General features: G+C 37.9%; 4 protein-coding genes and 1 long non-coding RNA gene across 9 annotated transcripts; 4 read left to right on the top strand and 1 right to left on the bottom strand.

Annotated features, from left to right (window-relative positions):
• Positions 1-423: 423 nt before the first annotated feature.
• On the bottom strand, positions 424-4,521 carry LOC110751950 (uncharacterized). 3 transcript variants are annotated; one of them, XR_015832825.1, is made up of 8 exons: positions 4,240-4,521; positions 3,179-3,259; positions 2,440-2,844; positions 2,284-2,328; positions 1,338-1,490; positions 1,135-1,253; positions 799-886; positions 424-601 (listed from the first exon to the last, which is right to left on the bottom strand). It is a non-coding gene; the product is annotated as an uncharacterized LOC110751950 (long non-coding RNA). The 3 variants fall into 3 exon arrangements; XR_015832826.1 differs by having other exon boundaries at positions 799-1,253; positions 2,440-2,512; positions 2,675-2,844; XR_015832824.1 differs by having other exon boundaries at positions 799-1,253.
• Positions 4,522-4,537: 16 nt separating this feature from the next.
• Positions 4,538-6,519, top strand: LOC110751723 (uncharacterized; the record flags this gene model as incomplete). Its single annotated transcript, XM_021952232.2, has 4 exons — positions 4,538-4,671; positions 4,871-5,009; positions 5,316-5,449; positions 5,550-6,519. Coding segments are annotated over 4 exons (1,146 nt in total), but the record flags the coding sequence as incomplete, so codon positions are not given.
• A 4,439-nt stretch (positions 6,520-10,958) lies between these two features.
• Positions 10,959-14,132, top strand: LOC110752176 (ATP-citrate synthase alpha chain protein 2). The gene is made up of 11 exons (XM_021952781.2): positions 10,959-11,358; positions 11,475-11,636; positions 11,755-11,835; positions 12,204-12,255; positions 12,392-12,506; positions 12,610-12,691; positions 12,809-12,904; positions 13,084-13,185; positions 13,386-13,502; positions 13,598-13,714; positions 13,826-14,132. The coding sequence occupies exons 1-11, from the start codon at positions 11,083-11,085 to the stop codon at positions 13,895-13,897; spliced, it is 1,272 nt and encodes a 423-aa protein (XP_021808473.1). The 5' UTR covers positions 10,959-11,082; the 3' UTR covers positions 13,898-14,132.
• A 1,035-nt stretch (positions 14,133-15,167) lies between these two features.
• On the top strand, positions 15,168-22,758 carry LOC110752153 (protein serine/threonine kinase). 3 transcript variants are annotated; one of them, XM_088246754.1, is made up of 17 exons: positions 15,169-15,525; positions 15,624-15,715; positions 15,903-15,951; positions 15,982-18,056; positions 18,229-18,556; positions 18,636-18,851; positions 18,996-19,068; positions 19,154-19,359; positions 19,437-19,499; positions 19,698-19,903; positions 20,022-20,133; positions 20,313-20,831; positions 21,075-21,385; positions 21,485-21,725; positions 21,799-21,872; positions 22,104-22,239; positions 22,317-22,758. In XM_088246754.1, the coding sequence occupies exons 1-17, from the start codon at positions 15,400-15,402 to the stop codon at positions 22,464-22,466; spliced, it is 4,977 nt and encodes a 1,658-aa protein (XP_088102880.1). In that variant the 5' UTR covers positions 15,169-15,399; the 3' UTR covers positions 22,467-22,758. The 3 variants fall into 3 exon arrangements, 2 of the variants coding, with proteins under 2 accessions (XP_088102880.1, XP_021808452.2); XM_021952760.2 differs by having other exon boundaries at positions 15,903-18,056; XR_015832823.1 differs by lacking the exon at positions 21,799-21,872 and having other exon boundaries at positions 15,168-15,525; positions 15,903-18,056; positions 22,317-22,456.
• A 1,259-nt stretch (positions 22,759-24,017) lies between these two features.
• On the top strand, positions 24,018-25,378 carry LOC110748267 (proteasome assembly chaperone). The gene is made up of 5 exons (XM_021948267.2): positions 24,018-24,307; positions 24,542-24,610; positions 24,702-24,777; positions 24,874-24,938; positions 25,102-25,378. The coding sequence occupies exons 1-5, from the start codon at positions 24,116-24,118 to the stop codon at positions 25,180-25,182; spliced, it is 483 nt and encodes a 160-aa protein (XP_021803959.2). The 5' UTR covers positions 24,018-24,115; the 3' UTR covers positions 25,183-25,378.
• The last annotated feature ends 43 nt before the right edge of the window (positions 25,379-25,421 follow it).

Here is a 25,421-nt window from a genome sequence, read left to right as displayed (position 1 = left end):
ACTCCATTGATCCCATAAGTCAATTTCCCCAGATAATAGACCAGAGCAATGATATATGAACTGGGTTGCAAAGGCCACCAACTCCATTTTTATATACAGACATAACAAAAGCACTCTTTCAACAAATACTAGTTTTGCTGACGAACTTTCATGCAACAGTCTTCAACGACCCATTGTTGGTTAGAATCCTAAAAGGCGTGCCGAGTTTGAAGTACAAATTCCCTTCACCCAATAATCATATGCAAGAGCAACTCATACACCTCTTTCACTTGAAATGAACTTGATCAAACAAAACAATTTCTTGTTTGCTAAATGTTAGTCCCAAAACGCACTAATTATCATGCTAGCAGTCATTTTTCAAATCCAATGTGTATCTCATAATGCAATCATACCTGAGCAACTATGTCATTGCCTATGTAGATGGTGCAAGATACTTGGTAAGGGAAGCCTTTCACTTTGAAATCACAGGTTGAATCTGCTGAATTCTCACGAACAAGAAAAACCTCCAACTCAGCTCTGGTGTTCTTTTCGTCCTCTTCACTCTGAACACCAAGTCCTTCTCCCCAGCATCACCACCCTTATATCCTTCCCAACATCCCTTCTTTAAAAAATAAAAATAAAAATAGTACCCCAAAAGGGCAACAACAAAAAAATAAAAAATAAAAAATTCAAGGAAAATATTCTCGGGAATCAAAGTCATCACCATCATCATCACCATCATACATATCATCTTCTAATAGTCAGTTTTAGCCAGAAACTAAGGCGGAAACTTAACAAATATAGTACAAAGATACTTACAAGAGAAATGGGTTTGAAGAATCTTCAGTATCTATATCCATTTCCTCCTTCTCAGCATACAAGTCAAATGCATACCCATCTTCGGATGCTACGCAACACAAAAGAGGAACCCATCAAACAGTACTTGAGAAAATGATGAATTACCTGTCGCTACTAGTATTAATTAAAAGGCTGAAATTAATATATACATCTCCAGAAGAAGCAACTGCAAGTGCAGACCAAGGACAATATGCTATTAAGAATCCTAATCTTCTACCTTTGCTCCAACTAATGTCAAGATTAACGGGTGATAGCACCCAAGGCCACTAATCATTCATTTACATGTAAAAAAACAACCTTGTTTGGAGCTGTTAGCAGATAAATCTGATTCAATCTCCGAAGCAGCACTTGGAATGAACTCTCTCAGTAGAGGTAAGTAACTATTCAACATCCTCTGGTCCTCCAAAGATATCTCACTGCATTAAAATCATAGGGAGTATCATTTTCAACTAGACTCTAGGAAATACAAAAGGGCAAGAGCTCATGAGTTGAGAACTAACTCCTCCTGTCACAACTCATTAGATCTTTCCTCGACATCAACACGAATAACATCATAGAAATGACACATTTCATGTAATTTCTTATGTGATGTTTCCTTTGTCTCCCTTTCTGCTCCTCCATATTTGTTCAAAACGTGCATTTTTTGCGACAACCTAACAGAAAGAACTCAAAATAAGATAGTACCCAGAGCAAATTTCACCGAATACATATTAAAATACTCAGTTTAACAAAAGAGGACCATTTTTATATTATCATCAAACATATAGCAGTCTGCTTTAAATAATAAAACAACCCAAAAAAGAAAACATTTGCCCACTCTGATAAATTTATTTTGAGATTACCTCTAATGTCCACCAATCTGGCATCAAGTGATCTGTCAAAACTTGTTTCCTATACTTAAATGGTATCAATGGGTAGCATGTGGTTCTTATTTCTTATTCTCAATGTATAAGGTTAGTAGTAGAACAACTGCCTCAGAATATCAATCTAAACTCTGAACCTCTTAACAATCAATCACAAAGTTGGGCAATCTGACATAATAGAAAGATATCTAACTAGATGCATGTAAGGGAGATTTGAATTTATCCTAAATAATGGTTTAGAAATAGACAAAATTTAGAGTACTCCATGGTTGTTAGAAGATGAATCAATAAAAAAAATTCATGGGAACTAGCATAGAATTTGGAGTTGCATAATCTCAATTTGACACAAATTCTTAGCAACTCACTGCCTGACAATGATTATTATCACAAGCAAAATATTGAACTAAGAACAAATGGATGATAAGCAAAACAGAAAGAAGGCAGAGCATGAAAAAGTTTAATGCATCATTATTCTCTAAGAGATGAAATAACAAATCATACTATTGGAAGCACAGGAACAAGAGATAACAACACTTTACTTGGTGGGTTAATTAATACAGCTAACTTATACTATGCCACGTACCTCCTGTGTCTGTCTGGCTTTAGACAATATCTAATCTTGTTTCTGCTGTTGCAATGTTGATGAAAGTATAAGTTCATGTCATCTTAGGCTTGTAAATAGAAGCAAAGTTGTAATAAAGTGCATAAGACCAGGAGGAGAAGGAGACGTAGAGCATACATTCTCCATTTTAAAAGGTTGCATTCTTCACTCCTTGTTTTACGATCACACACACACCATCAGAATTAAGGTCCTAAAAGAAACAATTGGACAATTTCCCCAACTTATTAGTAGCAGTAACATGAGAATCACAGACAGCATCTTACATGGTACTCCTCAACACATGCTTGTGTGAAACAGCTTACAAAACAAGAAGAGTTATAGAACAAAATCAACAGGGGACTGCCATACTCACCACAAATGATTTCACAACATCAACAGTGGTGTCAAAGCTGCTTACTGTCTCTACATGCTGTACAAAAACTTCTTGGTCTTCGATTCTTCTGCCGCATTATAAATATAAGAAATCAGCACTGAATATTCCCGGGCTTCTAAAATTTCCATCTACTTACGAAATCTGCAAAACTACAAATTCCTTCACTAGTTGAGTGCAAACAACCATAAATGGAAAAAGAAGAAAAAAAAGCAACAATGTAGATTGCTAATAAATGAAACCTTTGATATCACCAGCTAATCAGATTCTGCATACTTTATCCTCCAAAAGGCTGGTGACTTACCAAATCATAACTCATTAGCAATATACTCTAATTATAACATCAAATTATCCAACAACTCATAATTCTTTGTTCACCACAACAAAAATTTATTATTATCAAACAGAAAAACAAAAAAGCTGTGTTTGTACACACACATATGCATAAAAGACAATGCTAGAGAAATAAGAGCAACGTTTTTTTACCCTTTGAAGCTGAATCAGACATTGACAGGTTCTCGAAATCCAGTGACGGATGCTTCTGCGGCCACTCATTGATTTCCAGCCCTAAATTAAATAATGTTCCAAAAATTATTCAGCAATTTCAGTTCTTTAGAAATTCAAGAAAATTTATTTTCCATTTTCCTACAGACATGTAATCTTCGATTCTTGTCGTTGCAGTCTCACAAAATGTACATACACAAAAGGAAAACCCGAATGGAATTTGAATGCTCTTGTTACAAAATCGAACCAAACGAATATTATGCCCTATTTCCAGGAAACAAGTTTTGAACTCTGATTACAAAACTGCTCTGTATGGACATCGTCACCCCCATTATCCTCAACATTATAGAGGCAACATAATTCATACCATAGCCTAGGAATTCGGATTCAACATATAAAGTTTATACAACAGGACTTTTACCAGGATTCCCAACTAAACATTGGTAACTTTTTCCATCCACATCCTCAACACACCCCCTCTTCTCTTACGCTACAGTTCAAAGGTTCAAAAGCATTCAGTATCATCCCTGCTCACGATAGCATGTGATGCTGTGCATCTTCAATGGAGATTTGTTCAAATCTAATTTTTTTTTAATCCAAGAGTAAGATTCTTTGTGTTCCCAGTAAAACATTATGATTTTTGATGTTATAGAGAGGAAGTAGAAGGGAAGTAGAAAGTTTAGGGTTAGAACTGTCCCATTAATGCCTTGTTGCCTTTGAAAGTTTAGGGTTAGAAGGACCCTCAAACAGAGAGGAAGTAGAAAGGAGAGATTTCTGAGAGCATTGTTGAAGGAAAGAACCATTCTCAAATATGGCAGATAAGCATTCGGAAGCCCCAATTCCTGATGGCTGGTTTCTGAAAATTTAATCCAAGAGTAAGATTCTTTGTTTTCCCAATAACCCATTATGATTTTTGAAGTTATAGATGGCTCATGGCTGCAATTAATTTCCTCAACATACAAACAACTTGACACCAATTTCGAACAACACAGTTTGGACTCAATTATATTAGCACAATGAGATTGAGAAACAAACACACTAACCTCTATGCTATCAGAAGTCTCCGACACCGCGCCCACTAAGGACTTCCCAAATCCGAACTGAACCCAAGCCACATTGAGTTTAAACAGAACCGAACCCAGAGTTCGAAGATTATTTACGTGGCAACATTTGTTTGGTTGATCAAGAAACAATCAGCCACGTGGCAAAAACTTGGTCACTCCCTAAGTACCACCTCAAGATCCTGACCGTGGAAAACGGAATCTGAGGCGCAGAGTTCAAACAGTGAAATAAGGGTTAATATATTCCAACGGTCGAATTGGATTGACAGCATTTTAATAAACCCTAATCGCGGTAGAAGCAGAAATCCCAGAAACCCTAATCGCGGAGGAGGAAGAAGCAGAAGAAGGACGATTCTTCGCATGCTATCTGTTGAGCTCTCGCAGCCCCCGCTACAAAGGCCACACCTATATTGGGTAACTTCCATCTTTCCCTAATTTTTTTTTTCTTTTTTCAAATTCTCAATCTGTTGAGAATAATAAAATCAATCTTGATTTGAACATTTTCGATCTGAACTTCTGTAAAGTTTGAGACTTTCTTTTAGAGCTTGGAGTAACAAGAGAGCCCACTTTAACTCTGTGCCTTTGTGTGTGCTTTTGGGTGATTCTGATACAGATTCACAGTGAACCCACGGCGTCGTATAAGACAGCACAATGGTGAAATAGAGCAAGGTGCTTGGAGAACGAAGCAGAAGCGTCCATGGGAGATTGTCTTGTGCATCTATGGTTTCCCAACTAACGTTTCTGCTCTCCAGGTCTCTTCATTTCTTTCTTTTGTTCTCTTTACAATTAACTTGTCTATGGATTGCTCTGTATGATCTGTTTGTGTTATTAATTTGATTGATTGGGACAAATTTCATGAGAATTATTTTCTGATAATTATGTGTCATTTGAGGATATTAATTGGACCCTTCTTGAGTAGGCACCAATTCTAGGATCAATTTGGGCCTGATTAAGATTTGACTAATTGGGATTGAAGATTTTTTTAATTATTATTTTAGGATTGATATTAATTGGAAATTTGGGACCTTCTTTCTAATGTTCCCTTTGGAACTTTGCAGTTTGAATGGGCCTGGCAGCACCCAACTGTATCGAAGGCGGTTAGGCAAGCTGCTGCAAGCTTTAAATCGCTGGGAGGGCTTGTCCGTAAGATCAAACTTGCATACACCATGCTCACTCTCCCTCCTTGGCAGAGGTATAATCTTATTATCTTCCTTGTGAGTTGTGAATGGATGACTATACATAAGCTTTTGCTGTTATTGATGGAAAGTGATATTGTTTCTATATATCATCAGCTTGAACATCACTGTAAACTTCTTTTCAACCCAGTACACCAAACATTCTGCTGGTTGTCCACTCCTTCCAGAACAGGTGAAGGTCAAAGTCTGCTCCATGGATGAGCTTCCTTCCTGTACTAAACTATCTGATGACCTTTTGGAAAATGAAGATGAGTGGTGTCACGAAAGGGAATGTGATGAAGATATGAATTCCAGTACACTACCTGAAGAAACATTATTGGACTTCAGGACTCATAATTCAGCAGATGATCAGCGGAGTGATAGTGGCATTAGAATGAATGAAGTATATGGATGCAGTAAAGAAGTAGGAGAAGATGAGTGGTATAATGGAAAAGAATGTGATGAAGCTATGAAAGATGGTACATTACAGGAAGAAACATTATCAGATCTTATAATTCAAAGTTCAGCAGATGATCAGCAGGATGATATTGGCAAGATAATTAACGAAGCATATGGATGCAGTCAAGTAGTAGGAGAGGATTGTACAGACCAATTTGGTTTTATGGCATCGCCAGTGAGAAGGCCATCTTCAAATGTCACTACCTCATTTGACACAGAAGGAACTAAAGATATAGGTTTGTGTGGATCTTCTGATGACATGAGTGTTGATTTGGGCCGACCTGCAAGGGAACAATTGACAGCTATAGTTGCAGACGATGATCAGTCTCCGAGCAGAAGCTATCTCTGGCATTGTGGAGCTGAGGTAATAGATTTGACAACCCCAGCTCCCCTATGACTTGACTGGTTCTCCCTATTTCATCCAACTGTAGAATAAATGTTGTACATGTGTACTACAAACAATCAAACAAGTGTACATATATGTTTGATGATTTTATGGTTTGGTCGAATAATTTAGAGGAATTTATTGTCATCTCTGCCTGATGGCACGTTGTAATCACAATATATAGTAATAGCCTTCTGGTTCAAGTCTTACAGTTTGAATGAAATAAAAGATCTTTTTTACTCACTTCACTTGCTACATTTTATTCTGTTATTGTATATCACATATCATCTGCTCTATGAATTAAGAGACTGGAAGTGTTGCTAATTCTTTGTTGGCATACTAGTGTTTCCAAGTTAATTAGAGCAATTTTAAGTTACAGGTAGCTAGCAATATTTGGTCAAATTAACAAATTAAGAGTAAATTTACTAGACAAATAGAATCAGTTCATTGATAACTCAAAAAGGTACACAATTAAAGAAACTAAAGCCGATAAAAATCGTGGTACAAATATATTCATCAATACTCAGTTCTCTGTACACATTGAAAATTAGAGAGCTACAGCCATCGCTTGTAGAATAATTCCTTATACACCAACCAGGAGCTGATTTAATATCGCTTGGGACCAGTTAGACAATTGGCTACTTTGGGTTTCACCAATCGGATCAACATCATGAGAGACCACATTCTCAAAGTTACTTGGGCTCCAAGCTTCACCAAGTAGTTGTTCCATGTTGGCCATCGTATTTTCCTCATTCTCAAAGTTAATTTGGGTTTCACCAATCGGATCAACATCATAAGAGACTGCATCCTCAAAATTACTTGGGCTCCAAGCTTCACCAAGTAGTTGTTCCATGTTGGCCATCGTATTTTCCTCAAAGATTGTCAGATCAATCGGATCAAATTCCACAAGATCACCACCAATTGGACTAGAAGAGCAGCCTTGTTGAGATGATGATTCTGTTGATCCCATTTGATCATCTTTTTTCATCTTTTTGTTTGTGTTCATCTTCTTTTCTTCTGTATCTTGTGATCCACGCTTTAGATTTGTTGCCTTGATCCCAACCCTATCGTTCTTCCTCATCCGACAAATGACGAAATCAAAATCGTAACTACGTTGATTGTAGTCATTCTTGGGACCATCGAAAAGACTATATTCATCTAGTAGCCACCCTGTGTGATCCTCGGAACCTTTATTCTCGTAGCGAAACTTTCTCTTTCGGCCAATGGGGTTTGGGTTGGGATTTCCAGAGACCTTTTCATGAACCAATTTGGAGGATTCAGTTTCGCTCCAAGTACCCCCGTTGCCAATCCTTCGATCCATCCGCTTGGGGGTTAACTTGTTGAGCTTGGAGATGAAGTACAAGTCTGTATCAACGAGTTGCGGCCCTCCGTATTTTTTCCAAATCTCGGAAGGCTCTGTGTTGTTGCCGAAGAGATTGCAGGAATGGATGAAATTGTTGTATAGCGACATGAAGTGCTTGCTCTCTACCAAAAACGGGTAGAGAAAGGAATCCACAATCTCTTCATCGGAGGGGCTGAAACGAAAACCTAACGGCACAAGAGACTCTTCCATTGCTAATTAACCAACACAAGAATGCTGCTAATTAACGAACAAAAGAAAAGAGAGAGTAGAAGAGAAATCAAGTTTCAAGTGAAGTTTTTCTCTCTGTTTTGTTGCAAACACTCACATTCACAGAGCATCTCACTCACTCACTCACTGCTATTTATAAGTTTCCTTGGCGAGCATTTCACTCACGGAATCAATGTGGTAATTAAACAACTAGTGCCTCTCAACTTTTAACTTTGAGCATCTCACTCACGTAATCTGGAAACTCCTTTTCTTTTCTTTTCTTTTCTTTTTAATTTTAGAGAAATTCGGGGAGTCGGTTCTCGGTTGTGGTAATTAAGGAAGTAGTGCTGCCTGTCAACTTTTAACTTTGACATCCAACGGCCCAGATAATAGTACCGTTGACATCCAACGGCTTACTGTGCGAGAGTTAATACGGGAGAGAGAGAGAGAGACCGTGTCCGAATAGTTAGTACTTAGTGGGAGTGAGAGAAAGATCAATTCCATCTTTGTTTTATTTGTTTTTTGTTTTTTGTGTGCTGCTGCTTCAATTTTTGTTATTGCATCATTTTTATTTAATGTTTCATTTTTTAAGTGAAATAAAATTGTGTTTGTTGAATTTTGATTTTTTTTATTATTTTAATTTGTTCAAAAAAATAAATCACAAAGGTATGAGTAAAAATTAACTCCAAAAAAAATCACAACAAAAAGTTAAGAGTTAAATCATTTTTAAGCAATTTTAATAAAGTTGCATACTCAAATTTAAAACTATTTTATGAGGTAGGATAATTTGATTTGAGATCATTTTAAATGCTTGGGATTTCATATTCTCGTACTGTTTGTCAGTAAATTAATAGAATCGGCTCTCATATATCATAAGTTTTGTTTCAGCATCATTACATTTATCTAATGTCATCATTATATGATGTTTCTTCATTATTATTTCAAAACTCCTTCCTTGATGTCAAACTTCTGATTTTTTTCTTGACAAGTTTAAGAACATGAGCAACTAATCTTGTTAGCATATATGGGTTAGACCATTTAGATAAGGCAGTGTGCGAGCCCCTTTTCACCAGAGTTAGATTCTCTCTTTTGTATTTTAGAATAGTTTAGACTTGTGTAAAAAATTAATATTTTTAAGGAAATTCACCAAATCTATTCATTAATAATGTCTATGTTATAACCCTTATTAAATTAGTTGAATCTTGATGTATTAATAATAGTATGGAAAAAGAGAATTGTTATTTTTTTGAGTACATTGTCTAAACTCACACACACAACTAAGATGTCATGAAAATTCACCAAATCTATTCATTAATGTTTCCATGCCTTGGCCAAAGTCTCTAGCCATATGAAAAAACTCACACACAACTAAGATGTCATGAAAGAACTAAGTAATTAGTCTCGTTGTCTTTAAAAAAAAAAATTAAAAAAAAAAAATTTATTGAGAAAAGAAAATGGTAGACAAGAAAGCCAAAACAGTATGGCTAGAAACATATGGCTAGAGACTTTGGCAAAGGCATGATAATGCCAAAATACAGTTTGTAGTTTTCCTTCATGGTTGCCAAGATATGGCAACGGCCAAAACCATTTATGGTTGGGCATATGTTCACACAATAGTACGAAGCCAACACATTAATTATGTTTCATTTTCTATGCCAAAGGGAGCCAACTTGTGGCATATACATGGTTAAGAGAATTAGAACATTCCAGATTTATATCAAACACCAAGCCAACCACAAGCATTCTCATTTGCTAAACTTATGGGTCTTTAGCTCCTACACTCCAAGCTCTTATGCCAAGCTCATACAATCTCTATTCAACATCAGCAAATCATCTTTATCCATTTTCAGAGCTGCCGGAAACGTCAACACAATACACACAGCTGTTGGAAGAACAATAAAGTACTCCTTTAGGACTTGCTTATCATTTGAGATGCTTTAGGTCTAGTTCTCGCTAACTCGGAAAAAAAGGCAATTAAGACTTGATTCACCACTTTGTGGCAGTCCAACAATCAACAAGCCTGTTCAAGCCTTCCGATGGAAAAAGACCCTAACAGTATGTATTATTGTAAATTTTGTAAAATATATGTGTATTAAACATGAAAAATACATATGTGTACAAAATGTATATTGTATGTTTTCCTTTAAAAAAAAATATGTATTTTACAGAGTCTTTAAGATGCGTACGGAAAATGAAAGTATTATTGAAAAATACGTACGCACGTGTATAGTATGAGTATTAAACGGGAAAATGCTAAATTCTTTATAGAAGTAATAACTCTAGAAAAGTAAAAAAATCAAAAGGGGACAATAGAGTATCGGGTAATGGCCTAATTGTAATGGATAATGCTTTAAGCTACTCTTATCGATAAATGAAAATCAAGAAAAAAAAAAAAAAAAAGGACCCCATTATAGCTGCGCCGGTATACTCCTTAAATATATTATATTTAAATAGTATAGCCATGCACAAAAAATCATGCAAATTGAAAATCATTAAGGCATCTAATTGAGACGAACAAAATCAATGAACACGATGCTTCAAGAAAGTACTTAAATTTTAATAATTTAATTGAGTGGTTAAATGATATCGGATTTTAGTAATTTAATGTAGAGATGATCTTTGAATGAATATCTATAAAATATATTATTTGGATTAGTGAAATACAATGCAGAGCCCTATAAGAGTGTCTTTCAAATGAAGATCTCTCAATAAAAACTCTCTATCTTTATGTACATGTTTAGATGAGATTTGAGAAAACCTTATCACTCATCTAAATTATAACGCATAAATTAGTAATAACTGATTTACCATTAGGAAAACAATGGTGCTCTCAAAGTGTTCGAGAGTGTTGATGAAATTGATGAAGAAATTGTTGAAAGTCGTTGAAAGGATTTAGAAACTTCCAAAATACAACATTATCTGCCTTAAAGCACCCGCCACGCTCCTAATGCACCAACTACCGCGCCTATCCAGACACGTGGCGGGAAAGGGCGAGCCCCACGCATTCTAACCACTCCCCTGGCACGTCGAAAGCGTGAGCTATTGCCGCGCGTGTGCCTTCACCATCTAATCCAAATATAATACACTCATCTGCTGCACCTGCCAGCTGCACTTTCTCTTTCCTTCGCAAATCGACTTGTATATCAACACCCACTGCACCTGACACGACCAAACCAGACCCAGAACTCGATCATACCCGACCTGAATTCTTTGGCTACGGTGATCCGACGATCCGAATGGCTCGGAAGAAGATCAGAGAATACGACTCCAAGAGGCTGCTCAAACAACACTTGAAACGAGTCGCCGGAATCGACCTCCAGATCAACTCAGCTCAGGTGACCGAGTCCACGGACATCGCTGAGTTGGCGAACACGGAGACATGGCTGTCGTCGACGAGGCTAGTGGTGAAGCCCGATATGTTGTTCGGGAAGCGCGGGAAGAGTGGCCTTGTTGCTCTCAATTTGGATATGGCTCAGGTCGCCGAGTTTGTGAAGCAGCGTCTTGGCAAGGAGGTAATTGCCATCCGATTTTTTACTTTCTGATTTTGATCGTTTGTTGCGAACCCAATTGTTCAAGATTGAATTTTTGGATGTTTTGTTTAATGGGTTTTGTGTGAATTTGGAAAAAGGTTGAGATGGGAGGCTGTAAGGCACCTATAACGACGTTTATAGTGGAGCCATTTATGCCTCACGATCAAGAATTTTACCTTTCGATTGTTTCTGAAAGGCTTGGATCGACTTTGAGCTTTTCGGAGTGTGGAGGAATTGAAATTGAAGAGAACTGGGACAAGGTATTGCAAATTTGTGTTTTTTCATTTTGGTTTCTTTGAGTGTTGGAATTAGGATGGTGTTTTCTGCTTGGTTTTGGGTCCTAATTGCTGTATGTATGTTTGTTTTGATGTTTTATAGGTTAAGACTATATTTCTTCCGACCGAGAAGTCTTTGACAAATGAGGCTTGTGCTCCACTGATTGCCACTCTTCCATTGGAGGTTTGCTTCATACTCTTGTTTCTCATGTATATTCTTGTTAAGCTTGAAGTTATGTTGCTGCAAATGCATTAGCATGTAGTAAAGATGAGCATATAGCTTAAGAATGTGGACTGCTTGAGTATGAAGACCAAACCAAACCACTGGACTATTTCAAATTGAACTTCTTGACTGGCTACAGCAGCATTAAGCTATAGTTGTAGATCGAAGTCTGTTAGCATAAAGAGCATTAGTTTCGTAGGTATATTTCTTGTGTATTTCCCTTTAATTATGTTACTATGTTTCTATTTGATATCGGCATTTTATTTCTCTTTGACAAACTGTTTTGTCGGTATTGGGACTTCTGTCTTATCTATTCTGGTGTGTTACAGGTCAGAGACAAAATTGGGGATTTCATAAAGGGCGTCTTCACTGTATTTCAGGGTATGCAATGTCTAAAGATAGATAACTTATGTTTTTACTACAGTGTAAGACCGTGATTAGCTTGATCTTATATATATGATAGTTATGTACATTCTCTTGTTGCTGAGGTTATTTGAATTCTTGATTTCGTTTGCAGATTTGGATTTTAGCTTCCTGGAAATGAACCCATTTACCTTGGTTAACGGTGAACCTTATCCATTGGATATGAGGGGGGAGCTAGATGACACTGCTGCGTTCAAAAACTTCAATAAGTAAGCTTCTGTTAAAGATTTTGCAATCTTTGAATTCTACTGTTTCTAATTACTGAATTTTAGTTTGAATTTCCTTCTTACAAATCTGTGTAATGCTGTTCAGATGGGGTAACGTGGAGTTTCCACTGCCTTTTGGCAGAGTTTTAAGTCCTACAGAAACATTTATTCATTCTTTGGATGAAAAGGTAAAACCCTAACCATTCTTTGGATAAAAGAAATTTACGATCCATTTCAGTTTACTATAAGGATTCATGGTATTTTTTAAGAGTGGCTCGTGCTAAAGTTTCGTATATATATTGCAGACAAGTGCATCCTTAAAATTCACCGTGTTGAACCCAAAGGGACGCATCTGGACCATGGTAGCTGGAGGTGGTGCAAGTGTTATATATGCTGATACTGTGAGTAGCCAGATGCAGTTTCACCATATGTCTTTACTCTCCCTGTAGCAGCTGGTTCAAATTTTGGTCTCCAGTGTCTGCTTTACAAATCATACTCATGGCTGTTTCTTTGAACGTTGGGAACCCTTGTACATGTTTGGTGGTATATCCTAATATTTTGGTATCTTTGTGGGAATTAGGTTGGAGATTTGGGTTATGCTTCAGAACTCGGAAATTATGCAGAGTATAGTGGAGCTCCAAATGAGGAAGAGGTGTTGCAATATGCGAGAGTTGTGATTGATGTAAGTACCTCCTTTCATGAAATCTCTCTCTCTCTCTCTCTCTCTCTCTCTCTCTCTCTCTCTCTCCCACACACACACACACACACACACACACACACACACACACACTCACACATACACACACACACACACACACACACACACACTTACACGCAGGCACTCATTTACTTCTCCTGACTACTTGAGTTCTCATCTTGCAGTGTGCAACTGCTGATCCAGATGGTCAGAAAAGAGCTCTTATTATTGGAGGTGGTATAGCTAATTTCACAGATGTTGCTGCTACATTTAATGGAATCATTAGAGCCCTCAGAGAGAAGGTACCGCCACTTTCCGACATTCATTTATCAGAGATTGGCTTTGTTGGTTTCATCTTGTTTTGTATGCTCAAATTATATCTTTTGTGACATGAAAGGAATCCAAGCTAAAAGCAGCAAGAATGCATATCTTCGTGAGAAGGGGTGGTCCAAATTATCAAACTGGTTTGGCAAAGATGCGTGCGTTGGGAGAGGAACTTGGAGTTCCTTTTGAGGTATGCAACGGAATTCTGGTTTTGTCATATGATACCAGTTCTGACAAGCCTAATTCTCAATGAGCAGCTTGACTAAATGAATGTTTTTTGCTTGTTCTTTTCTCAATGCAGGTTTATGGGCCCGAGGCAACAATGACTGGAATTTGCAAGCAAGCAATTGAGTGCATCATGGGTGAAGAATAAGAAAGAATTCTTATTTTCAGTTTTTTGTATGAGTTTTGGAGGTTCAGAGTGTGTGTATTATGATTTGGCTAAAAAAGAAGTGTGCATTGTGAGTTTGTCTCTGGAAGATGAGACCACAGCTGAAATAATTTAAAATTTCCAATCTTTCTAGTTTTGTGAGTCTCTGACTGATACATTCCCTGTGTTTTAAGTGTTCTTGTTCTTGTTTAGAAATGAATGGTTGCTCTCCCTCCTACCTTTCCCTTTTCTCCACCTTTTTTAAGTTTAAAGAAACAAAAAGTAATAATAAAATGAGAAAATTATGGAAATCATCAAGAAATGAGGATGTGAGCCATTTTCTTTAGGTTTATTTTTTATTTTTATCCGATTAGAAATATGTAACTAATTCTTAACTTAATTGCTTATTGGAGAATTCCCTATTACGTTGAATTTAATGCGCTCAAGTTTACAACTTGTCTAATTCTCATATTCTAATGGCTCGTCATCTTTTGATGTTCATTCAATTACTAGACTGACGTATGCGTTTGGATGAGGAAATTTAAACGTATAAAGGATTTCATAAATGACGGAATTTAAAATGACGGAAATTAATGTTCTAGAATTTGTAAAGTTTCTTGTTTGGGTGACGGCTTCAAAACACAGAATTTAACCTTAATTTGTAAAGTTATCTTCTTTTAAAACTCAATCTCCCTTGAGATTTTAGAAATGACGACTTTTAAATTGAATTTAAAATTGGGATTTATGATCTCCAAATTCCATGTTTTTTCCCACGCGGAATTTCTAAATTTCAATGTTTTGTTTATCCAAACACGGGAATTGGTTCATGTCAATTTAGAAATTCTGACTTATGTCAAAATCCCAAGTTTATTTCCCTCATCCAAACGCACTGCGAAGGGAACCTTTTTCTTTTATAAACAAGGTAAGAGAAATTGAAGGACTTTCCCAAACAATAAATATACAAAATATTTACTAACCAGCAATTGGTTTAGTGACACTCCTAGCTTCAATCTTAAAAGAGGCAGAAGTTTTAAGTTCGAATCTTGAAGTTTGAATCCTGTATTCTTACCTAGAATGCAACATATTTTTCGGTCGATTGAAAGAATGCAACATTATTTAGTAAAGTACAATGTATTTTCTTTTGTTGCATATTTTAAAAAATAAAATAAAAACACAACTTTATTCCGTAAGATGGGTAGGAAGGTAAATACAACTTCGTGTTCGTACATAAGTGAATTAACGAAAAAAAGAAAAAAGAAAAAAGAAAAAAGAAAACGAAAAAACAGAAGTGACGAGGCGTTGAAGTGTTTTTGGGGGTTGGTTTGTTTTTCCAGTTATCAACCCAGTAGCGCGCACCTGTCGATCAAAGTGCTGAAGCGAAGTAGGTAACTGGTAAGAGAGACACCAAAAGCTCCAAAGAAAGAAAGAAAGAAAGAAAGAAATGAAGAAGAAAATTGAAGAAATTTCCAACTAGAAGAAGAACCGAAAAAGGAAGAAGCCTAAACATGGCGCACGAAATGTGCTTCGACTGCCTCCACCGACGGATTCAATCCGACTTCTCCGAAAAGCTCGTTTTCGTCTACGGGCTCTCCGATTCCGCTTTCCCTTTCGGCTCCACTGCCGTCGTTCAGGTCCAACTCCAACCCCCCCTTCTCTCTCTCTCTCATCTCTCTGCATTTTTTTCTGTTTGTATAAATAAGCTCAATGCTCAAGCAGTTGGTTTTTGCAGTTGTGTAATTCAAGTGCGGAAACTGCTTCAGCTCCTCAGTTTTTGCTAAGCTATCTGCCCAGTCATGAACAAGATTGCTTGACCAAATATGTGTAAGATCAATCGATTTCACTTTTTTTTTTCTTCTTCTAATTGTGATATAATTACTAATATTGCAACGATACTCATAGCACATTGGTGATGTATAAAACGAATCGAAATTAGTCTGTGGGTTTGTTTATTGTTAAGATGATCAAGGAGAATGAGAAACTATTTGGGTTTTTGCCTTTTTCTTTTCAGTAATGAATATATAGGTGATAATTATGAAGGCTGCAGTGATAGTGTGATTGCTAATACGATCACTTCCTCTGAAGTGACTCGAGATGAAGAGGAAGTTAGTTCTGATGTTAACAATGACCAAAAACCAAAGTTGGATTCTTTATTGAACATGTCTCCGTGTTTATCAAATGGTGGCACGAAAACATTTCTACAGAGTTCTGCCTGTAACCATTCCAGTAGGTTTTCTTGCTCGAGGGTGATCAGCGGGTTGGCGCCGATTACTCACGTTGGCATTTGTTCAGACTCCATTTTCGAAGAGCTTGCTTCGGAATTTTTGTCCAGGTCTCTGGAAGATCACATTTTGAACTCACTTAGTCTCTTGATTGAAGGGAAAGCTTCAGGAAGAGACAGTGTAAATTTTCTTAACTTACTTGGGGTACCGTCGTTTGATGAGAATCAGTTCCCTGGCTCATTGAGGCATCCAAATATTGCTCCCGTACTTGGGATGGTTAGGGCATCCAATTATATTGATATAGTTCTTCCCAAAACTCCACATACCTTGGAAAACATTATGCATTATAGTCCCGATGCCTTAAAGTCTGATTGGCATATAAGGTTTCTAATATACCAGTTACTCTCTGCTCTAGCTTATATTCATGGTTTAGGGGTTTCCCATGGCAATATATGTCCATCCAGTGTGATGCTTACCGAATCATGTTGGTCTTGGCTGTGTATTTGTGATAAGCCTGGGGTAGGATTTACTCCAAGTTCTAGAGGTAATAGATGCACAACTATTATACCTGAAAAGGTAGGTTGCTCTATAGCTGGTTGTCCTTCTCAAGGTCTTTATGCTGATTTGAAGCTTTCCCCATCTATAGACTGGCATCGTGACTTTAAACAATGGTGGAGGGGAGAGATTAGTAATTTTGAGTATCTGCTCATCTTGAATAGATTAGCTGGGCGAAGGTGGGGTGACCACACATTTCATACAGTGATGCCATGGGTAATAGATTTTAGCATGAAGCCTGATGAGAATTCAGATGCAGGGTGGCGGGATCTAAACAAGAGTAAATGGAGGTTGGCTAAAGGTGATGAACAGTTGGACTTCACCTATTCAACATCAGAGTTCCCACATCATGTATCTGATGAATGTCTTTCTGAATTGGCTGTCTGCAGTTATAAAGCAAGGAGGTTACCTTTGAGTGTCCTACGTATGGCTGTTCGCTCAGTCTATGAACCTAATGAATATCCTTCTACCATGCAAAGACTCTATCAATGGACCCCTGATGAGTGCATTCCAGAGTTTTACTGCGATCCCCAAATTTTTCATTCACTTCATGCTGGTATGACTGACTTGGCTGTACCTTCATGGGCATGTGGTCCTGAGGAATTCATTAAATTGCATCGTGATGCTTTAGAAAGCGATCGGGTTTCACGCCAACTCCATCATTGGATTGATATCACCTTTGGTTACAAGATGGTAGGTCAGGCAGCCGTTGCTGCAAAGAATGTAATGCTTCCTTCATCAGAGCCCATGATGCCAAGGTCAACGGGACGCCGTCAGCTTTTTACTCAACCTCACCCTATGCGTCGAGGTGCAATACCGAAACCATGTGATAGCACCAACGGGTCAGCTTTGTATCAAGGGAAAATGAATGAATTAAGTAGTGACTGTTCTGTCCTGTTTGAAACTTCTTACTTGCAAGAATTAGAAGATGCATCTGCCTTTTGTGAACATGCTATGCATTTGAGTGCCCTCTATGGCTACCATCTAGACTCCGTGAAGGACATTGCTCCTGTAGAAGAGTCATCAGGCGAGTATGTTAAGAAAAGTGTAACTCTATCTGACACTAAGAAAAACCAGTGGTTGCGACATATTGATACAAATTATCTTCTTGAGCATGTTGAGGTGTTGGATGAAGGTTCCAGTGGATATCAAGAGCTATTGCTTTGGAGACAGAAATCATCATGTTCAAAGACGTTTTCTGAAGAAATTGCAAGGGACATATTTTCTGTTGGTTGTCTCTTAGCAGAACTTCATTTGAGGAAGCCACTTTTTGATCCAACCTCATTGGCCGTGTACTTGAACAGTGGTTTATTACCTGGACTGATACATGAACTTCCTCCTCACACCAGATTACTTGTCGAAGCCTGCATTCAAAAGGATTGCATGAGGTATTAGTTATTCTGATTTTTAATTTCGATACTATATGTTATTCCAAGTTGTGAATACAATGAGGTATTATAGGGCTATGCATTTTCCCTTGCCCTCTCTCACTCTCTCTCTCTCTCTCTCTCTCTCTCTCTCTCTCTCTCTCTCTCTCTCTCTCTGGGTAACACAAATTAGGAGACCATCGGCTAAGTGTCTTTTGGAATCACCTTATTTTCCTACCACAGTCAAGGCATCCTACTTGTTTCTTGCTCCCCTCCAGCTTCTGGCTAAAGGTGGATCTCGCCTTCATTATGCTGCGAATTTTGCAAAGCAAGGAGTCCTGAAGGCAATGGGAACATTTGCTGCTGAAATGTGTGCTCCTTATTGCTTATCGCTTGTGGTGACTCCTTTATCAGATACTGAAGCTGAATGGGCCTATACATTACTGAAAGAATTTATCAAAAATTTGACACCTAAAGCAGTGAAACGAATAGTCTTGCCTGCCATCCAGAGGATTTTACAGGCAAGTTTTGAGCTTTATTTTTTCATTTTTATGTGAAACTTTCTTTTGAACCTCTTTCTTATAGAGGTCTGTGTTTCAGACTACAGGTTATTCACACCTAAAGGTTTCTATTCTACAAGACTCTTTTGTTCAAGAGATATGGAATCAAACTGGCAAACAAGCATATCTAGAAACTGTACATCCTCTTGTGATTTTGAACTTGTATGCTGCTGCTCATAAGAGTTCAGCAGCTGCCGCTTCCGTGCTGCTGATTGTCTCAAGTGAAGAGCTTGGTATACCTATTACCACTCATCAGGTTAAACCAACCCCAACACTCTTGCTTTTGTGACTTAATAAAATAAAAATTATGCAAATCTGTCTTAGACAAAGACATTCAAACACTCATAGAAGTGTAATTTTTTCACTGGGATTATCACGCTAACTATCATTCTTGCCCCAGACAATCTTGCCTCTGATTCAATGCTTTGGGAAAGGTCTCAGTAGTGATGGAATTGACGTGCTGGTTCGAATTGGTATTCTTGTTCAATGAATTGTGAAATAATGTTTCCTTGAATTGGCACGTTCTTCTTGTAAGCGTTTTATTTTTTCAATTTCCAGGTGGTCTATTGGGAGAGAGCTTCATCGTCAGACAGATGCTACCATTGCTAAAACATGTATTTCATTCCTGCATTGACATTTCACGTATGAATAAACCTGAGCCTGTCCACAGCTGGAGTGCTTTCGCTCTTATTGATTGTTTAATGACAATAGATGGCCTAGTTGCATTCTTGCCAAGGGAGGTGGTTGCAAAGGAGCTAATTGAAGTATGGGATTTGATTCTTATTAATTTAATTTGAAAACTGAGTTTTCTTGGAAATAATAGAATGTTTATATTTTGCAGGATAAAAGTTGCTTGCATGTTCTGGTTCTTATGCAGACAAGTTTAGAATATAGAGTGCTTCAGGTGCTGTTCCGGCATGCACATACACTTATTTTAAAAGTCCAATGAGTGTCCCCCAGATGCAAAGGCTGCATTTTTCTATATCCTACCTGTGTCATACCTTCTACCTCCATCCTACCCCCAAAGTTCCCATTCAAGCATCTCACATACTAGCCAGCGTGTTGTAATTTCCCATAATGCTATAATGCCTCTCTTGTCCAGGTTGCTGCTACAACCCTAATGGCATTTTGTCAGCGGATAGGACCGGATTTGACAGCATTGCATGTTTTGCCACAACTTAAAGAGCTATTTGATGAGCTTGCTTTCTCACCAAAAACTGCCAATGCTTCTACTTCCTTTGGCAGAAGGTTGAAGGGTTCAAAGCCAAAAATTGATGGGGCTCTGATTGAAAGTCGTATGGACCTTGTGTAAGTGCTTTTCTCAGTTCATTTAATCTGCTTAATTACTAGATTACAGTGGAATATAATTTTTGCACATGTTCTATTCCTCCTCAAATATGTGTTGAATTTGCTAGGCTGTTGGCAGGTTGCTTCTGTATCCTTCTTTTGCATCCCTTCTTGGCATAGAGAAGCTTCGTCAGTGTTGTGCAACATGGTTATTACTTGAGCAATATCTCCTACAGTATCATAACTGGAAGGTACACTATCATTTTGCTTTTAACCATTTCATTAATATGAGGGTTTTTCTTTCACGTGTACTCCCACCCTCCCTCTCAACATACATAAATACACACACATAGACACAGATAAGATATATGGACAACCAACACAATACCCACACCATTGCACTTCATATTCTAAACCTGTCTTGATTCAGTGGGAACACACAGGAGAATTGTCTCGAAGTGGTTCAGACACTATACTCAGTAAAAGAAATGCATTCAGAAAGGGCTCAACTTCTGAATACAGTCCTGCTAAGCTGTTGCTCAATGGGGTTGGATGGTCAATTCCTCAATCACAAGGGTCTAGAAGTGCCAAAAACTTGATGCCTCAAAAACGGTTCTTTGAAATGCATCAGAGTCCAGCTGAAATGCATGCAGCAACATCAAATTTTAAATTGGAGCCCTGGTTTTGGTTCCCTAGTCCAGCTGCTAGCTGGGACGGGCCTGATTTTCTTGGGCGTGCTGGGGGTGTGAAGGATGAACATCCATGGAAGATCAGAGCATCTGTCATATACTCAGTCCGTGCTCATCCTGGGGCCTTACGGTATTTAGCCGTCTGTCCAGATGAATGTACGGTTTTTACTGCAGGGATTGGTGCAGGGTTCAAAGGAACTGTTCAGAAATGGGAGCTGACTAGAATTAATTGTGTATCGGGATACTATGGCCATGAGGAGGTTTGTTTATCCTATTCTGCCTTACTTTTTCTCTTTTTGTTTTCTTTTTTGCCTTTTTCTGTTGAAACTATTCTCATGTGCTTAAATTGAAACCTTCCATACTATATGATTCCTTGTGATCACATTGATAATTGTCTCTTGCCATGGAACTATGGTCATGCACATATTTCAGATCCGAGTTTGGTTCTGCTTTCAGATACTTATGGTCATGCACATGTCTCTAACTGCTTTTGTGGCTCTTAGGTTGTGAATGATATTTGTGTCTTGTCGTCTAGTGGAAGAGTTGCGTCTTGTGATGGGACAATACATGTTTGGAATAGCCGAACTGGGAAATTAATTTCAGTATATTCTGAACCATCTGTGGATTCTGCACATAGTGCAAGCTCTCCATCTTCTTCCTCCAGGGTCAATGTGGACCAGGTCAATATGCTCAGTTCCAATACACTGTCCGGTGGAATATTGACCGGCGCATTTGATGGTAGCTTGTATACTTGTATGCATCAGACAGAATTTGGTGAAAAGCTTGTAGTTGGCACTGGAAATGGTTCTCTCAGGTAAATACATATTGTTGCACAGATATCCCATTACAAGCTGATATAGACCAGGAAACGTTTCGTGCAGTTTCGGGTTTTAATGTTTTCTCAATCTTACAGGTTCATTGATGTTGTCCGAGGACAAAAGCTTCACCTTTGGAGGGGGGATTCTACGGAGTCTGGTTATCCTTCCCTTGTTTCTACCATATGCTCCTGTGGGTCTGACAAAATGCAACCAGATGGAGCTTCTTCCCCATCTTGGATTGCAGCTGGATTGAGTTCTGGTCATTGTAGGTTATTTGATGCAAGGAGTGGCAATGTTATTGCCTCTTGGAAGGCTCATGATGGATACGTGACAAAGGTATTTCAAAAAAGTTTGAGAAAAGCCTCACTTTAGTTTAATTTCAATTCTAATTTACCATTTACTCATGTAGTTGGCTGCACCAGAGGACCATTTACTTGTGTCCAGCTCTCTTGACAGGACTTTAAGAATTTGGGACTTGAGAAGGTAATTTAAGACATTATTTAATGATAACTTTCAAATAATTTGGATGGAGCAATCTCCCTGGGTTTCCCTTTGTTTACTTATATGTTATGTGAGTTTTAGACGTTCATGAGGATTGGAGCCCAAATTGTGTTGCATTAAATTGATCCAGTACTTTTTCTTTTATCTATTTTCTAGCATCATGGAAATGATATTGCACTATCAAGCTCTCATTAAACTTAACTCCTTATGCAGGAATTGGCCATCTCAGCCCACAATTCTTAAGGGTCATACAGATGGTGTATCTTCGTTTTCTGTGTGGGGCCAAGATGTTATTTCGATTGCCAGAAATAAAATTGGACTTTCTTCTTTATCCAAATCTGGTGATGAGGTAAACAACAATGCACTTTATCACCATTTCTTGTTAAGCACCTATCTAATTTGCATGACATGAAAACCATTTGGCAGGATGGGCAGCAGGCTGTTACATGCCAAAAACTCTACATGGCTGATCATGGAGCAAGAAACTTTTCAGTTTTGTCAAGCATAAGTATTTTACCCTTCTCAAGATTGTTTCTTGTGGGTACAGAAGATGGCTATCTGAGAATATGTTGCTGATCACTATTGCCCAACTTTGCCAAGGAGGGCAATTTAATTATATTTCAAACTATGCTGTATATTTTGTATCCATTGTTTTGGTTTGAATTTATATTTCCCCTTTTAAGTTTGTATCCTGAGGTTTGAGTGAAGAAAGAAAGGGGTGCGGGGGGGTTGCTTAAGCTACTCATTGTAATCCATTTATTGTAGTTAGAAGTAATTCTTTTTGTATAATTGTTTGTAAACTGTTTTTCTTCGACAGCAAAAAGATAAAATAATGTATAATATGGAAGTTATGCTCTTTTGCACACCATCTATTTTCTCCTCTTGTTTTGTTTTTTCTTTTTTCGTTCTTCAAAGAAATGAGAAGAAAATAAAATGCTTTTTGGGCCTGGAAATTCATCCCTAAGAGCCCAAAGGCTGCATAAAAAGCAGAGAGCCAGGAGGCCAGATAAACTCCAAACAAGCAACAAGAGGGAGGCCCAGGAAAACAACAAAAAAGAAACAATTCTATAGTGAGGGCCTCTTTTAGATGAGACCCTATTTCCTAATCGTTGGATTAAATTTGTTAGCTGTTGAATCAAATTGGGTAGCTTGATCCAACGGTTAAGAGATATAATCTCACTTAAGGGCCATATATAAGGCTCTCACTATAAAATAACTCCACCAAAAAGGAGAACTGGCCTCACTTTAAGGCCATATATAAGGCCCTCACTATTGAATTCTTGTATAAAGTATAAATAACCAACGGGATCTAGTCCAGTTAAAAAGTGCCTTGACTTATGTTTGTGCAAATAATCTCCCGGGAGAATATTCGCTTCTAGATCCTTCAACCTTCGATCTTCCTCTTCTCTCTTCCTCGATTCCTGTAAAAAAGACTGGAGTAAATAGACCACACCCGGGGGGTGTTGGCCAAAGGCCCTCCGATGCTTAAGTTAGTTCGAGTGTTTGTAGGAAAACAATAGCTAAGCAAAGGGTACGGAGTTGTATGGTGTAAACCGGGTGGCCGGAGCCGTGTGTGGTGGCCGGAGTCGTGTGGAGAAAATATGGAGAGTGGAGAGTGGAGAGGGAGAGAGAGCTTCGGGTATTTTCTCGGGTTTTGGAGCTAGGTTTTGAAGTAGGGTTTTCGAAGTCGGACTTGATAATATTTGAATTATCTCGTTAATTATAAGATAATATCTAATAATTTAGGATAATATCCCTTTATTATGATAATATCCCAATTAATGATATTATCTTTATTAATTATGAGATAATACCATATAATTAAGATATTATCCTGATTAATTAATTATCTCAATAAATGGTTTAATTAATTAATTTAAGAGATAATCTTCTTTTCCACGTGACGTGCTCTGATTGGAGACGAAAATATTTGCTCCCACAACTTACATACCAGAGGTCTCAAATTCGAACCTCATGACACTTATTTGTGTGTGTATGAGAGAAACTCAGATTTGAACCCCCTCCTCTTCCCCGTAGTTTAGACTATAACTTGTCCTTAAAAAAAATATAAACAAAACAACTGCACCTGCTAAAAAAAAGGAAAAAAAAAAAAAGAAAAGAAAAGAAAAAAAAAACAAGATAAAGAACAGGGGCCAAAACCCTTGAGAGATTGACCCCGCTCATTTCTCCATTTCACAGTCTCACTCTGCTCGTGTCTGTAAATAATGGCTCGAGAAGATTTAGACCTCGGTGCTCTAAACCATGCTCTGAGCTCTGCTCAAATTTCGAAAGACAAAGAACCGGCTGCTCCCAGCTACAGCAACGAAGACGACGCTGGTGGCGTGCAGATCACGTGCTTCACTGAAGTCGTCAACGAAACTACTTTCCACTTCCAAATCATGCGCCTTCCCAAGCAGGTTATCTTCCTTACCCTCCTCCCTCTTTCAATTCAATTTTATTTTGAAGTTTTTGGCCATTTTGATGTTGAATTGAACTGCCCAAGTCGAAATTAAGCAAGAAAATTCGTTAAATTTATAATCTTTTTGGCTTAGAAAAATCTAGGCGGATTATTTGCATACATGGTCAATTAATTTTGACAAGTTTGAACAAATTCTGAATTGGGTAATAATTTCTCATTGTTTTGAGTGTAGATATATGCATGGATTGGCTGCAACTCTGCAAAATTGGGACATTTGTATGCAGCAGCACCCATGAGACCTGTAAGTTGATAATTTAGTGTTTGTTTCCTCTTCAATTGATCTCTCTTTACATTGGTGATTTCTGACTTCTTTGTATCCATGACTTACACAGAACAGTACAGTGGGTGTTACATCCATACTTGGTGGGGCTTCTGATAATACAGGGTCGAGCATTGCTCGAAGATTAGGTAAATTATCAATCTATGTTTAGATAAGTTTGAGTTTTTCATTGTGTTTTCTTTTTGTTTCCGGTTCCATGGTCTGACATGCCGGGGTTCTCACAGTTTTAAAGACGGGACTGAATATAATTCTGGCTTGCAACATTCCTAAGAATAGCCCCATGCTTGAGGTCTGTGCTCAATCTTAAACGCCTACAGAAACACACATGAACTTGAGACTATGTGATGTGTGTTTCTTTATCATTTGCATATATGCAGGACAGGGTTGTTCATTTTAAACCTTTTGTTAGTTATTTTCACTGAATAATTTGCTCCTCCTTTTTGGTATTTCAGGCAGATGCTGAAAAGTTGTTGGTTCAGAAGCTAATCAGTCTTGGGTACACAAGGCCAAAGTCGGATTGTCTTCATAGTTGAGGTTTTTCTGAACCTGCTGTTTATCAGGAATGCATACTGGTCCGATTATAGTCGTCAAGCTAACACTTTTTCAAGCCATGTTGTGCTTAAACAAGTATCAATTATGTGGGGGGTCTGAGACAGTTGATCAAGATTGTGTTCTGATTGCAAAGTGCTGAGATTGAAATATGATTTTTGATGTTTGGCAGGAGTGTAATGACGAGCATAGTTTTGTAGCATTTGGTGATTGGTTCTGTTTC

Source organism: Prunus avium, chromosome 1 (genome assembly GCF_965620075.1).
Source record: "Prunus avium chromosome 1, drPruAviu1.hap1.1, whole genome shotgun sequence".
In the NCBI taxonomy this organism is placed as follows: domain Eukaryota; kingdom Viridiplantae; phylum Streptophyta; class Magnoliopsida; order Rosales; family Rosaceae; genus Prunus; species Prunus avium.
The sequence above is the reverse complement of the archived record's forward strand: the minus strand, read 5'-3'. Positions and strand labels throughout refer to the sequence as shown.

Bases quoted from the DNA above. Each gene is read 5' to 3' on its own strand.
- LOC110752176 (XM_021952781.2), top strand. From the start codon at position 11,083: ATGGCTCGGAAGAAGATCAGAGAATACGACTCCAAGAGGCTGCTCAAA. The intron at 13,186-13,385 runs GTAAGTACCTCC...CTCATCTTGCAG, and splicing joins ATGCGAGAGTTGTGATTGAT to TGTGCAACTGCTGATCCAGA. The intron at 13,715-13,825 runs GTATGCAACGGA...TTCTCAATGCAG, and splicing joins AACTTGGAGTTCCTTTTGAG to GTTTATGGGCCCGAGGCAAC.
- LOC110752153 (XM_021952760.2), top strand. From the start codon at position 15,400: ATGGCGCACGAAATGTGCTTCGACTGCCTCCACCGACGGATTCAATCC. The intron at 18,852-18,995 runs GTTAAACCAACC...TTCTTGCCCCAG, and splicing joins TACCTATTACCACTCATCAG to ACAATCTTGCCTCTGATTCA. The intron at 19,904-20,021 runs GTAAGTGCTTTT...GGCTGTTGGCAG, and splicing joins GAAAGTCGTATGGACCTTGT to GTTGCTTCTGTATCCTTCTT.
- LOC110748267 (XM_021948267.2), top strand. From the start codon at position 24,116: ATGGCTCGAGAAGATTTAGACCTCGGTGCTCTAAACCATGCTCTGAGC. The intron at 24,778-24,873 runs GTAAATTATCAA...GGGTTCTCACAG, and splicing joins GAGCATTGCTCGAAGATTAG to TTTTAAAGACGGGACTGAAT. The intron at 24,939-25,101 runs GTCTGTGCTCAA...TTGGTATTTCAG, and splicing joins AGAATAGCCCCATGCTTGAG to GCAGATGCTGAAAAGTTGTT.